Raw genomic sequence first — 15,438 nt, forward strand, 5'->3', positions numbered from 1 at the left:
TTAAGAAAAAAAAGAAGAAGAAGATAGCAGGAGGGGAAGAATGAAGGGGAGTAAGTCGGAGGGGGAGACGAACCATGAGAGACGATGGACTCTGAAAAACAAACTGAGGGTTCTAGAGGGGAGCGGGGTGGGGAGATGTGTTAGCCTGGTGAGGGGTATTAAAGAGGGCACATTCTGCGTGGAGCACTGGGTGTTATGCACAAACAATGAATCATGGAACACTACATCAAAAGCTAATGATGTAATGTATGGTGATTAACATAACAATAAAAAATTTAAAAAAAAAAGACCCTGCTGTCATGGAGCTTACCTTCTAGACAGAGGAGATAGTAAATATGTAAACAAATAAACAAACAAGATAATTTCAGGTTCTGAGACTGTTTTGAAGTAAGTACACAAACTAATGTGATCAGAATCCCTGGGAATGGGAAGCCTGAGTGGGTCAGTTGGTTAAGTGTCTGACTCTTGATTTTGGTTCGAGTCGTGATCTCAGGGTCAGGGGATCCAGCTCTGTGTGGGGCTCCAAGCTCAGTGCAGAGTCTGCATGAGATTCTCTCTCTCCCTCACCCTTTGCCCCTCCCCTTCCTGCTCATGCTCTCTAAATAAATAAATAAATAAAACCTTAAAAAACAAAAGAATCCCTGGGAGTAGAAGGAATTGGTCTACGAAGTCATGGGAGATTGCATGCCTGGGTCAAGAGGACCTAAAAATCTATACTATGTTCATGGATTGAGAGAAAAGAAGAAGCATAGCCTATCACACAGAGCCAATGCACACAATAGTGCAAAATAAATGATTCCTGTCCTTGGTATGGGATAAATCTCTTTTTAAAAACCAACTCTCCCACCATTCCCTGGGAGTTGCAATTCTTTCAAGAGCTCAGGAGAAAGAGATCCTATCAGGAATGCCAGTGGAAGTTAGTGTTGATGTGCTCTGGGATGAAAGACAGAGGCAGGCAGAGCATTCCAGAGAGTGAGGTCAGACAAGGGTCATCTGTAGATAGAGGCTGACTTAAACCTCCACATATGGGAACAGATGCCTGTGGAGAAAGAAGAGATGAGGGCCTAGGAAATAGCTACCTTAAATATTTTAAGATACGTTCCCGTACACTTGATATCTTTCCTAAAGGCTCTTCAACAGCCTCTGGAGCCAAACTTCTATAAAAAATTAGAAACCCACCAAAGGACGTTTCTGACCACAGAGAAGTCCGAGTCTTACCTACCTCAGAGACTCAGCAGTGAAAACTCTCAGTCTCGTTTTTGTAAAACATGCCAGCTTTCTGTTCCTCGTGCATATTTGCAATCGATAAGCAAAATAGGAGATCATGTAGATAATAGGTACCAAAATAAACTGGTGCGTTCAGCTTTAGCCAATGAGCATTTGCCAGTTCAGGTTTCCATTTATAACGGAGGTTCTCACTCACCAGCAATGTGGGACATAGGGCTGCTGCAGCCAGCTCCAAGCACACACACCAGCCTCCTTTCTAGTAGTGTTCCTAAAATCAAAGCAATACTCCAAACATCAAACCAGAACATTTCACTCCAATCCTTCACCAACTGACACATTTTTCACTACATCTTACCTCCTCTCGTGGCTTCAGTGACTATATCTTCACCCATGAACCTGGATCTCTCTCTCTCTCTCTCAATCCCATATAGCTACCCTATGCCCAGATGTGCCCATATACCTACCCGATGCCCAGATATGCCTTTGAGACATTCCTTCTTGATGTCACACAGGATCTTCATGGTTAAAGGAATGACTTTGTCCTTTGTGTCGTTAGTTATGTGGTTAGCACCCATTTTAACCCTAACAAGAAACCCGCCCAATGGAGTGCCCCAGCTGAATTGAAGCTGGAGTATAATCATGTCCGGGTGCAGCTGCATGTTGCAGCATCAATAGGTTTCAGCTAGGAGAATAAAAGAAGAATAGAAAGAACAGGCCAGAAGGGGCAGCCCAGGGCCGGCTTCAGATATTACTCCCTTGACTTGGCCCCGTGGACTCACATTTCAGCTTTATATGTTGAAGCTGACTGAGTGTCTATAGGATACAAGGCTTTGTTGCCCAACTGGCAGAGCATGACCCAGGATGGGCGTAGGAGCCTTGAAAATACAGCATGACTTTGGCTCATGGCGAGCGCTGGGGAACCCAGGACTCCTTGGGTGTCCCAAGAGTTTACAACTTTGCAGATATGGCATAAAAACTCAGTGTTTTTCACACCCATGGGGATGGCTAGAGCAATTATAAAAATATTGAAAACAGAAACTAACAAATGTTGGCAAGGACATGGAGGAATGGGAGCCCTTGTACGTTGCTATGGGAACGTAGTATGTTTCAGCCTCTGTGGAAAGCAGTTTTTCAGTTCCTCAAAAAGTTAGGGGCCCCTGGGTGGCCAGTCGGTGAAACGTCTGCCTTCCGCTCAGGTCATGATCTCAGGGTCCTGGGATGGAGCCCCGTATCGGGCTCCTTGCTCAGCGGGAAGCCTGCTTCTCCCTCTCCCTCTGCCACTCCCCCTGCTGGTGCTCTCTCTTGCTCATGCTCTCTCTCTCTTTCTCTCAAATAATTTTTTTTAAAAAAATCTCAAAAAAAAGTGAAATATGGAATTACCATGCAATCCAGCAATTCCACTCTGAGATACATATATATACCCAAGAGAACTGGCAACAGATACTCAAATAATCACCTGTACACGCAGGTTCATAGTAGCACTCTTCACAATAGCCAAGAGGTAGAAACAACTCAAATGTCCATCAGCTGACAAATGGACAAATAGGGTGTGGTATATACATTTAATGGAATATGATTCAGCCATAAAAAGAAATGAAATCCTGACTGACACAGGCTATAACATCCATGTAGGATGAGCCTTGAAAGCGTTATGCTACATAAAAGAAGCCAGACACAAAAGTTCACTTATTGTATCACCTCATTTATAGGAACATTTTTTAAACATATTTGACAAGATAGTCCTCAGTGCTTTCACTGATCATACACAAGACATTTCAGGCAGGGTGCAACATCTCAGCTTTAGATTGACAGAATGCTAGAGTGGGAAGTAATTATTTTGTCCAACTTTTCTTAAACTTTGGGTTCTCCAAAATACTGGGGGCAGATAAAGTTGTAGGTAGAGACCACCAAATTCGCCCAGTCGATGCTAATTTTCTTAACTTGGTGCAGCAAGGGAAAGCGTACACACCAGTGAACCATAGGGTATCTCAGTAAGAGGCTCTAGGAAGGGGCTTTTCGTAGGGTTTGGGTTTGCACTAAGTGATTCTAAGGTGAGAAGGGTAGGGGAAGAGACATCAGGCCAGGGTTGGAGGTGGTCATGAAGTGGGTGGTTTAATAATTGGGCATCTCACAAATCTCTGTTCAGCGGGTGGGAGGGATGGAGTGAGTCTGCGGAAGGCATTGATAAGAAAGACTTAATCACTCAATGTTAGTCCCTTTGTGGCCTTGGGAAAGACACTGTTTTCTGTTGGCTTTTTGCTGGCCTCATTTATGACTGTTGGGAACATCACAGTCTGCTTATCAGGGCTGCCTTTCACTTTCTTGGGTCCCACAAGAAGTTAGCGGCTGTTCCTAGAAGAATGAGGTCTATATAAGCCTAAAAAGAACTTGTTAAACAATGTTAAACGATACACTGGGCTTGCTGGAGTTTTTAAACGCGCTAAAGGGAACTGTGAATCTACCAAGACACCTTTCATTTATTTTCAGCATGACTCCCTGAGAGATTCTGTTCAAATATAAGTCAAAATGCCCAGTGGTTTCTCGTCCCACGTGCCCAGGCATTATTGTTCTGACCTCTTCTCCTCTGCATTCACCCCCCCATCTCTCCCCCTCTTGTCTTCACCTCCTCCATGCTCCTCCTGGCCAGAATGCTTGGCCCCACACGTTCCCTTCTCTCCTTCAGGTCTTTGTTCAAACGGAAGCCCCCAGCGACACCTTCCCTGCCCACTCTTCATCAAACCCTCCCCTCCCCCACACCACCCAATGCTTTATTTTTCTTCTTGGTACTCATGGCCATCTGAGATACTCTCCACTCTATTTTTCTTGCCTGTGGTCTCTCTGCCCATTTAAGCAGGGATTTTTATTTATTTTTTCCCCATGTTGCATCCCCAGGACCTAGACCCCTGGCAGGCACATAACAGGCACTGAATAAAAATGTGTCAAATGAATGAATGGGCCAACCTCTTCCAAACTTCTCCTTCTGCAAGAGAGTGGTGAGTGAGGCCTCTGTATTTTCCGTGTACAGAAGGTAAAGAGGTTTTGGAAGAACACATGGTAAGTCTGAGACTCTTCTTCCAGGGTTTCAGGATAAGCTCCCCACGTCTTCTCACTCAAGCCAGTCTCTCCTTCAAGGTCCACCCACCAGGCTGGAACTGAACACCACATGTCACTAGATGGCACTGTTCACCAAGAATCATGGGATTCTCGGCCCTCTCTCTGGCTCCCCTAAGGCCTTTGAAATCACGTTCCCCCCAGAGATGAAAAATTCTAAGGAACGGTTACCGTTCTTCACAAGGAATGGTTACTGTTCTTCACACCAGCTCTCTAGACCAGGAAGAAACCCAGAGCCCTAGAGCCCCACTTATTAACTAGCCATCCTCGCCCATGAGCACAAGTTAACACTTTACCTGGGACAGCAAAAGATGTTTCTAGATATGTCTAGTATAGTACCCGTGGCGAATCTAAGCAAAGCTTTGGCCCCCTTTGAAAAGCTCCAGCCTTGATGCCCTGCCCCTTGCACTTGGCCTGTGGCCCTCTTGGCATAATGCTGCCTCCACATCTCCACCCTTGCCTCTCTGTCCCTTTAGAGAATGGTGTACAGGTTAAGATGCCAATTCTGTCGCGGGCTTTGAGGCACCACATTCTGAGAGGAAGCATGGAATGAGAGGGGACCTGGAAATGCAGTGGAAAGGTGATTGCAAACCGTATCTCCATCACAGACTGCCCCAGGACCTTGAGCAACTTAACTGCAACATCTCTCAACCTTGGTTTATGCAACTGGGTGATGGGGATAAAAATCTCCAGGACAGGGCATAGTAAGCACTAAATGAGAAGATGTATGAGGCTTCAAGCCAAGCTTTCTATAAAGCTTTGCTTTCCATTTCCTTTCCAGATGTCACCTATATTCATACTCTCAAACTTAAGTCGGGGGGGATTGGGTTGACCTGACGAACACTTCTCTAGAATCCTGGCTGGTCTTAAGATGGCCCAGTGAACAAAAGTTCCGTGATCCAACCTCTCTACATTGCCTTGACTAATAGACCGTTAGCTCAAGGTATGTCTGCAAAGGCACACATAGAAAGCTACTGTCTTCTTGAATGTTAGCCAATGAGCAGGTATTTATGGAGAACCTGTGATTGCCTCAGCATTTTAAGATTCTTCTGGGGGGCGCCTGGGCGGCTCAGTCGTTGAGCGTCTGCCTTTGGCTCAGGTCATGGTCCCAGGGTCCTGGGATCGAGCCCCGCGTCGGGCTCCCTGCTCCGCGGGAAGCCTGCTTCTCCCTCTCCCACTCCCCCTGCCTGTGTTCCCTCTCTCGCTATCTCTCTCTCTCTGTCAAACAAATAAATAAAATCTTAAAAAAAAAAAAAGATTCTTCTGGAAGCAAAAATAAGAGAGATGGCGGAGAGAATGTAGACAAGGACTCCAGTCCACTCTTTAATGAAATACCATTGTTTCTTGCTCTTGAGAGGAAATATATAAGTCAAGAATACTAGAATGGTTGTTGGTTTTTGCCCCCCATCCTCCCTTTTTTGACTCATTAAGCCAGATATAGTGGTTCCATTTGGGGAGCAAAGGCACATTATAGGGACTGTTTATTCACTGCAGCCTGCTGTTTAGCCATACCTCCGGCTGGGTACTTCCTGTTTGCCAATCTGATGGATCACCTCCTTTCCCAGAAATCACCCTGCGTTCCAAGCCCTTACCTCCTACCCTAGAATAGTAAGGTAGGGCTGACTCCCTGAGCCTGTGACACATCACCCTTCCCTCTCCGCACCCCCAAGTCTTACCTATTTTGCATTGTCCCCAGGCCCTTCCTCCTTCATCCTTTTCTCAAAGTACTACCATTCACTCGTCCATTCTGGTTCTACTCTTTCTCAGCTCGCTCACGTTCTGATTGCTGAAACGTATCGGAAAAGGAAAAGGAGCTTATTTCCTATGACTTGATTTTATAAAAATAGAATGGGTTTTATACAAAGAAGGGGACAGGATTGGTATTTGCTCACCTCGTAGTTACTCTTATTATAGACAGTTGGGTGTTGTGGGCAACCATATTGGGTGACATGAGGGTTGCATCAGACGGGATGTGTCATTTCCAACTTCCCCTGTCATTGCCCTGTGCACTCCCCAATCAAAATTTTAAAATTACAACCTGATTGCTGCACAAATGGGAAGGCTTCCCATCAGCTGAATTGTGGCCTGCAATTTTGTATTACCAAGGATACTTAATTCCCAAGTTCAGCTTTAGGCTTCCAGATTTTGCTGATTTACCGTTTCCCTAGAAATAATAGACATTTTGTCTGGGAAAAGATAGACACTTAGGCGTTTCAATTGGAAGAAGGACAAAAAGCTGAAATCTTGTTTTTCTTGTGGTAAAGTGTTGTAGTCCCCTCTTCCTCCAGAGAGTCTCTGCTTCTGTTATTTGGTGTTGAAATTTCTGTTCCAAGAATGTGGAAGGATAAGGACACCATCAACCCAACATTTAAATCAGGAGTTTCCTCTCCCACAGAACCTAGAACTAGAACTTAGAAAAAGAAAAATCAGCCTGACATTAAATGAATCGAACACCTCTGAATTTATTTGTAGCATTTTCTTTGGATTTTTTTTTTTTTGAGGGTGGAGCCTCTCAAAGAGACTGCTTATGCCTTGAACGGAAGTCACACACTGGACCTCCACAAACCACATCCAGCCAGCTGGTATATTTAATTTGGCCCACACAGTGTTTTTTTAAAAATAAGAATTGGTCATCAACATTTTAAATTTTTACATAAAATATAGGTTTATGTAAAATAAATATTTATTTAAAATTTATTTATATAAAAATACAGATTTCTGTATTATCTTGGGAAAAATAAAACCAGATGAGGCAGCTCTGGGATGTTATTTCCACATGGGTGGTGGTGGATGGTGAACCACTAACTCAGTGGGAAACATCCAAGGGGAATCATTCATGGGAAAGATGGGGCTGGGAAGATGATCAGTTTTTACCTGTATCTCTAGGCCTGAACCGTAATCCCAATCAGCATTCAGTTCTGCTATGTCAACATGTAACTAATTGCATCTTCCTGAATACCTGCCCAAGCATCTAGTTTCTGAAAGCAGTGCCATGAGCTTCCACCTTCCTAACCATGGAATCCGATTTGACTCTTCCCTCCTCTTCCCTGCCACACCACCCCTCCCCCATCAGCCACCGAGTTCTGTGGTTTATTCTCCCCAAACTTCACTGAGCAATGTGCTAGCTACCAGCCACACTGGTACTTAAAATGTGGCTAGCGTAAATTGAGATATGTTCTAAGTGAAAAGGATACATTGGATTTTAAAAATTATGCTAAAAAATAATCTAAACCAGCTGATTAATACTTTTGCATTGATTACCAATTAAAATGAGACTTTTGACACATTGTGTTCAATATACTATTAAAGTTCATTTACTCATTTCTTTTTACCTTTTCTAAGGTGGCTTCTAAAAAATTTAAAATTACAAATGGGGTTCACATCTGTGGCTGACATTTTCTTTCTTTCTTTCTTTGGCTCATTATCTTTCTTTTGGAAAGCATTGCTGCAAAATATCTCTTCATGTGACATGTTAGTGGTGCTAATTATAGCTACAATGGCAATCATATTACAATATATAAGTATGAAATCAACATGCTATATACCTTAAATTTACACAATGTTATATGTCAAATATATTTCAATAGAAAAAAATTACTCTTGGGTTTGTCCTAACCTTCCTAGCCTATATCTCACGTCCCTTCACTCCTAGAATTTCACATTAGTCTAGGCTTTTCCCCCTTTTAATCTATTCTGCACACCCTGGCCAAGTTTATCTGCCTAAAACACTGCTTTTATCATGAAACACTCCTGCTCAAAAACTAACACCAGCTCCCAACTCTAGCCCATAAAGCCTAAACTACTGAGAATAACAGCTTCCACTATAAAAACCTTATTACACACTTTATTTAGTTCTCCAAACAGCCCAGCACCTAGTCTACCAGACTCCTGGTTTTCTAAATGGGTGAGCTGGGAGTGGTAAGGAGAAGCACCTTTGATCCAAGAGGTAACAAAAATGATGCAGTTAAAGCATCCAAACAGAAGCTGTTTTCACTTAGGATGGTTTATACAACACCTCACAATCAACTAAAGAGCAACCAACATCTGTGGATCTACGAGCTGAACTATTTTTACATCAGTTGAGAGAAAATAATAGCATTGAGTGAAGAAACTGTTATATTTGCACTTCAGAAAACCCAAACCAGAAAAGCTTACATGAAATAGTGCTCTTCACTCATCCATTATAGGTTCGTATACACACATATGTATATATAGCTTTGTCACAAAATAGATAAATTTTAATTATGCCAATTTGAAATATTGTGGCATAACAATTAAAATGTCATCTCAACTTGAAAAGTATGAGTTAAAAATTCATCAGGAATTATATAAATCCAAAACCAGCAGAGCTACTGATTTATAAGCTGTGTTGGGTATTCTACATGGCAACATGAATTTAACCTGGGAAGAGAGACTCTTGTCAGGATTCATGTCAAATATGTGAGTTTTGAACTGTGCCATCTTCGAGATCTCATCCTTTTCATCAAATACACCACCTTACACACATTTTCTTTCATTTTTTTTTTCAACTACAGATCAAATGGATTTTGCCAAATTTTCCAACAGAGTGGTTTGGCGCACCGGTCTTGATACCAGACAAATCCACCTTCTACCATTTGTTGTCTTACTTTAGACAGGTTATTTAGCTGTTCAGTTGACCCTTTATAAAAAATTGGGTATAAAACATATTTTCCCGTTTTATAGGAATTCAACGAGATCATCTACACAGTTAAGACAGGTCTTGGCATGTAGGAAGAGCTTCTCCACTGCAGGGAAATCGGTAAGATAACCAGATCTGTCCGGCTTTAGCATCTCCATTTTAAAGAAACTTTTCTCTAAGCAGCTTGAAGACTCTACAGAAGGGCGGGGCTTTGGCGTCTCACGCTCTCTACTAAACTCTGTAAGTTTAATAGACGGAGAGCTACTCGTGACCGGGGTTTGGGCGGGGTGGGACCAAGCGCGTCAGCCCGCCGCCCCCGCCGCCCCCGCCGCAGCCCCACGGCAGATGCCCAGAGGCCAACAGGTCGCGCCTCAGCTGCACTCATTCTCTCCATCTCCCGCTTCGCAGCATCTGGCAATGACAACACCACCACGTGGCCTGCAGCCTTGCGTCACGCGCCTTCGCCCAATGGAGAGCCGTCTCACCGGGCTGGGGGCGGGGCGCCACCGGGGCTGGCCCTCCCGCAGCTGTCGTCAATTGGCCCAGGGGGCGCCGTGGGCGTGGACTCGTAGCCAATGGCGGCCGGGCGTGGGGCCCCGCCCCCTCAGGGGCTTAGGTTTGGCTTGGACCCGCAGGAGGGTCCTGGCCGGGCCTGGGCGGAGCGGAGCGAAGCAGGGACGGGGCGGGGCGGAGGGGGACGGGACGGGGCGGGGCCAGGAGCGGAGGGGGGCCGGCGACCCGGCCCGCCGAGCCGGCGCCAGCGGGCTGCTGAGGTGGCTGTCGCCGGCTCGGAGCTGCGGCTTCCCCGGGTCGAGTCCCCGATGGAGGCCGAGGCAGCAGATGGCCCCCCGAGCGGGCTCGAGGCGGCGCTCAGCTGCTTCTCTTTCAACCAGGACTGCACGTAAGCAGCTGGGGAGGCGGGGGAGGAAAGTCGCGACCAGGGGTCTTGTCCTTGTCGGCAACTTGTAGCCGGACAGGCATGGGCCTACGCCCCAAGAGGGCGTCGGCGGCCCGGCCCGGGCGGCCCCGGACTGGCTCGGTCTGGGGGGCGGGGGGCTCCCCCTCCGCCTGTGGGTGTTCGAGCGTCCCCAACCCCGCCGCGGGCCGAGGGCCAGGAGCGGCCCGCCGAGCAAGAAGGGAGGGAGTTCGCGAGCGGAGTGGGGCGGGAGAAGGCGATGGAATCCAGTGGGGGCAGAGGTTAGCGACCAGAGTGGGGGTCTGGGGAAGGAGGAGAAGCCAAAACAAAGGAGAGGGGAGGGGAGGGGGGAAGTTGCGAGTTGACCCAAGGCGAGGTTGTTGGGGCCCAGGAAGATGGGAATCCAGGAAAAACTTTCCCATTTGTCCTTGAGCATCTCAACGTGGCATCTGGGCAGGGCCTGGGACAAAGAGGCAGCCTATCCCTGTGGCCAGGCCAGCCCCTGTCCGAGCCCAGCCCAGGGCATCTCGCCTGCCGGCTAGGGGTGTCAGAAACCTTTCCACCCCTCTCACTGTTTTCCCGTAGCGCCCCCCTCGGCCAGGCAGCATCTCCTTCTCCGAGTCCAGGAGCCCTTTCCCGGGCCCAGGCTGCCTTCTCTGAGAAGCACGAGCTCCAGTTGCTTATTGAGTGGACTTTTAATGTTTCACTTCGATGTGCACATTTGGACTTTGGCCAGAGAGTGAGTTGCAGAACTGTATTGCAGACATCTCAAGGATTCACTCCCTTCGAAGCAAACGCCTGTTTCCTTCCCTCTTTTCAGAGAATTGTTAGACACCAGTCCTGGGGACCATATGGAATAATCTCTTTGGAATGTGCACCCAGAGCATCAAGCAGGGATGACCGCTTTCCAGTTTCCCACTTCCTGCTGTACCAGTTTCTGTTGTGTTCCTTGTTTGGAGGCGGCTTCAGGCTTGTGCTTTGGCTGCCTGTGACCGGGCTGTGCTAATATTGAACATTCAGTGGTGTAATTAAGACCATGCTGTACCATAAGTAACTCTGGCTTTCATTCCCTTTGTATTTCTGTTTAAAAACACCCTATGCCAAACAATATGCCTTTGTTCGAAAAAACTATGTGTAATCGGATAGCTGGACAGCTTGGTTAGATGAGTGACTTTGAAGCTTTTTTTTTTTTTTTAACCACAGTCGACAATAAGAAATACATATTACAACATCCCATAATACCCACATACATAGAATATCCCTGAAAAGTGATTCATTAAATAGTGTTTACCCCTGCTATGTGTGATCCCTTCTTTTAAAGGTGTTTGTAACTCACTGAACTGTATTTAAGATCAGCTGATGGGTTGAGACCTGCAGTTTACAGAAATGATGGTGTAGATAAAATTCTGACATTTTGTAAGTAGCATTTTGCAAGAGAGAATGGCTGTTGAAATAAGTGCCAGAAGGTTTTCCTTCCCAACTGAACACAGGACAAGGAGGGGAGTCAGTTTGCTTACTGGAAGTAAATGTTTTAAATTCTGCTTTGTAACATTGTTTATTAGATTTTTTTAAAGAGATGTTGATTTTTTACTCTAGCTGAGTCCCAACTTTCTATAGCAGTTGGGTAAGAATGTTATTTTCAAAGCTGTTGGGTGCCTGGAAATTTAATTTCCTTGTCTCTACTGTCAGTTCTGTTTTCTTGGATGAAGGCTCTGCTGGACAGCTCTGTCTCACCTATAAATAAAAGTTTTTGTCACAGTCAGTTGCTTTGAGCCAGAGAGGGTATGACATTGGATTTTAAAATAAGTCAAGCCCCTTACGAATGCATTTAGGAGTATCAGTGTGTCTTTTTCTCTAAGTGCAGGCTGAGTTTGGAATCCAGTATTATAACTAAACTTCTTCGATCATACTTCATGTTTGGCACTGTGCTAGACACTTTGGGTACAGTTTTTCATTTGATTGGCAGTATGTATTTGTCCCAAGCCCTATTCCTGTGAGAGGTGATGAGAGTTTTTTTCCTGCAGGAAGGCCCTATGAATAAAATAAGGTTGTAGTTTGAATTCCTTGATTCGGCATCTTTTGTGGCCATTGATCAATCATTTTAAACATGATAGTAATCACACTGCCATTTTCTCATGTATAAAATCCTTCTGTTCTAGGAGCAGGGCTTATGTTTGAAAATTATTTTAAATTGCCAAAAATCTTTTGGTTCATATCACAAGACCCTACTTACGTTTTTTTCCCCTTACTTGCAAGCTTTAGAAACCTCAGTTTGCTACTAAATGTATCTGTATTTATGTGAAAAAGTCCATGTGAAAAAAGTTTAAAACCAGCAATCTCTATGGAGTGTATTTTAAAACACTTTTTTTTGAATCATAGGAATAAAAAGGAGGTTTTTAAAGTTGAGGTATAACTGACATACAGTATTATATTAGTTTCAAGTGTATGACCTATTGTGATTCAACATTTGTATACACTGGGAAATGGTCACCACAACCAGTCTACTAAACATCTGTTAACTTACAGAATTAATGCAGTATTAGCTACTGTATTTCCTATGCTGTACATTAGCCCCCATGATATATTTATTTTATACCTGGAAGTTTGTACTTCCTGATCTCCTTCACCAATTTTGTTCCCCCCCCCAATACCCCTCTCATCTGGCAACCACCAATCTATTCTCTGTAACTATGAGTCTGGGTTTTGTTTTCTTCTGTCCATTTTGTTTTTCTTAGATTCCACATATAAGTGAAATCATGTGGTATTTGTCTTTCTCTGTCTGACTTAGCATAATACTCTCATCCATGTTGCTGCAAATGGCATGATTTCATTCTTTTTATGGCTGAGAAGTGTGTGTGTGTGTGTGTGTGTGTGTGTGTGTGTGTGTGCGCGCGCGCGCGCACGTCTTTATCCAATCATCCATTGATGGACACTTAGGTTGTTTCCATATCTCGGCTATTGTAAATGATGCGGCAATGAACATAGGGGCGCATATATTTCTTTGAATTAGTATTTTGATTTTTCCTCCAGAAAGATACCCAGAAGTGGAATTGCTGGATCATAGGGTAGTTATATTTTTAAGTTTTTGAGGAGACTTCACTCCTTTGAGGAGTTTGCATTCCTATGCATAGTGTATGAGGGTTGCCTTTCCTCCACATCCTTGCCAACACTTGTTATTTCTTATCTTTTTGATAATAGCCATTCTTACAGGTATAAGGTAATATCTCATTGTGGTTTTGGTTTCCATTTCCCTGATGATTAGTGATGTTGAGCGTCTTTTCATGTGCCTGTTGGGCTGTCTGTATGTCTTCTTTGGAAAAATGTCAATTCAGATCCTCTTCCATTTTTTAATCAGGTTGGGTTTTTTTTGTTGTTGTTAAATGAATTTATATATTTTGGATATTAACCCCTTGTTGCAAATATTTTCTCCCATCCAGTGGGTTGTTTTTTCATTTTCTTGATGGTTTCCTTTGCTGTGCAGAAGCTTTTTAGTTTGATGTAATCCTATTTGTTTCTTTTTGCTTTTGTTTCCCTTGCCTTTGGAGTCAGATCCAAAAAACATCTCTGAGACCCATGTCAAGGAGCTGACGGCCTGTGTTTTCTTCTAGGAGTTTTATGGCTTCGGGTCTTACGTTGAAGTCTTTAATCCATTTTGAGTTCACACTTGTGTATGAGTATCAGATAGTAGTCCAGTTTTATTCTTTTGCCTGTAGCAGTTTTTTGCAGTTTTAAGATGCTGCTGGCTTGCCTCTCCAGTTGCTGTTTGTCACCATTAATGCTGTAGTTCTGGGTGCCAGAGCCCAGTTCTGGGCACGCTGCTGCTCTCGTGCAAATGTCTAGCACACCACTTTGGCCCCCCCGCAGGTTGGAGGGCTGGGAAACAGAAACGTCTCCCTCCCCGTTAGAAGTTGACGATAGTCTCCTCTCCCTATGTCCCAGGGGAGAGCAAATGTTTGGGTACAAAAAAAAAATTTCAGGGAAAATCATGTGACATCCTCTTTTTAATTTTTAGGCTAATGCACAAGAGCCTTGACCATCCAGGCTTGCCCCAGTAAACTGCTAATATTCATATATGCTTACCTGTGAAGAACAAATCTCACCTTTGCCAATATTTGCTTTAAATGAGGAAGCTGGGCTAATTTTTAGGTCCACTTAGGACTATTTTAAGGTCCACTTCAGCTCTGACATCCCATTTTCCTAGGGTGGAAGTGCTCAAGGTCAGACTGCTTATTCTGAGTGTGCTCTGGGTAAGATTTTGCTCATCACTGAAGTGTTGAGGGCAAAGCAGGAAAGAGCTGGATGGGGATCACAGCTGCTGAACAAAATTGACTCCTTTGCTTTCATCCTAAAGCCAAGGAAACCTGGGTTTACACTCTGTCTTTTTTTTTTCCTTTAAAGATTTTATTTATTTATTTGACAGAGACACAGCGAGAGAGGGAACACAAGCAGGAGGAGTGGGAGAGGGAGAAGCAGGCTTCCCGTGGAGCAGGGAGCCCAATGCGGGGCTCCATCCCAGGACCCTGGGATCATGACTTGAGCCGAAGGCAGACGCTTAACGACTGAACCACTCAGGCGCCCTACACTCTGTCTCTATCTATTGGTTGAAAGTGAAAAAATAAAAAAACAAGTTGTTTTTTGGGTTTTTTTTTTTAGCCCATATTGTTCCAGATGCATGTTTAGTTGTTGTTTTGTTGGTTGGTTGTGATACTAGCTTTGTGGAACATGGTATAAAGCAGAGTTCTCAACCCTGGCTGCACATGGGAGTACTTGAACTAAGAAAAGAAAAAGAAAAATAGAGGAAGAGAAAGAGAGAGAGATGGCGGTGGGAGAGAAAGAAAGAGAGAAAAAGAGAAAAAGGAGAGAAAGAAAGAAAAAGAAAGAAAGAAAGAAAGAAAGAAAGAAAGAAAGAAAGAAAGAAAAAGAAAGAAAGAAAAAGAAAGAAAGAATCTGATTAAAAAGCTCAAGTTTGGAGGAACAGGAGTAAATAATCATCAGTATTTTTTAAAAGCTTCCCAAGTAAATTTAATGTACATCTGGGGATGAGAGCTACTGGTATAAAGTATCTGGGATGTTTTCATGGAAAGCAATGAAAGGATGCATCCATTAAATTGTACTTACTAATGACTATGCCTACTATGATAGTGTATCTATTTTTTAAGCAAAACAAAACAAAACCAGGAAATAGAAAATTTACCTCTTGGTAAAGTACCTCTCAAACAACCAGAAGACCCCTCATCGTGTTGGGAGTAGCTCCAGGATGAATTTTCTTAAGCATTCCATTTTTCCTATTTCTGCCCAGTTGGGAAAGCATAGTCGCTGGTAGGTTTGACATTTCTTTTGATGAGTTTCAGATCTCTTACCCATCTGAGTCTGTGGTTGTCTTTGCCCTTTTCCCTTTTAATGTACCTGCCCACCTGACAACTATTTAGATAGTTATCAAATACCGAAATACCTGAGGATGGATGTTTGTCCACTATGAGCCTGGGAGGAAAGGGAATGTCTGTCTTGGGCAGCTCTGTTACTG

At 44.1% G+C, this 15,438-nt stretch overlaps 1 protein-coding gene across 2 annotated transcripts in view; it reads left to right on the forward strand.

The window, feature by feature from the left end:
- Positions 1-9,717: 9,717 nt before the first annotated feature.
- The window catches only part of WIPI1 (WD repeat domain, phosphoinositide interacting 1), a 32,203-nt gene continuing 26,482 nt past the window's right edge, over positions 9,718-15,438 (forward strand). The window contains exon 1 of one of the 2 annotated variants that reach the window (XM_073883213.1): positions 9,718-9,899. In XM_073883213.1, coding sequence (XP_073739314.1) covers positions 9,820-9,899 — 80 coding nt within the window. In that variant the 5' untranslated portion in view covers positions 9,718-9,819. The remainder of the gene's footprint in view (positions 9,900-15,438) is intronic. The other variant, XM_025890003.2, reaches the window with a different exon arrangement.

Source organism: Callorhinus ursinus, unplaced genomic scaffold, assembly GCF_003265705.2.
Source record: "Callorhinus ursinus isolate GAN/ISIS: 27379988/994484 unplaced genomic scaffold, GSC_fseal_2.0 scaffold50, whole genome shotgun sequence".
NCBI lineage: Eukaryota > Metazoa > Chordata > Mammalia > Carnivora > Otariidae > Callorhinus > Callorhinus ursinus.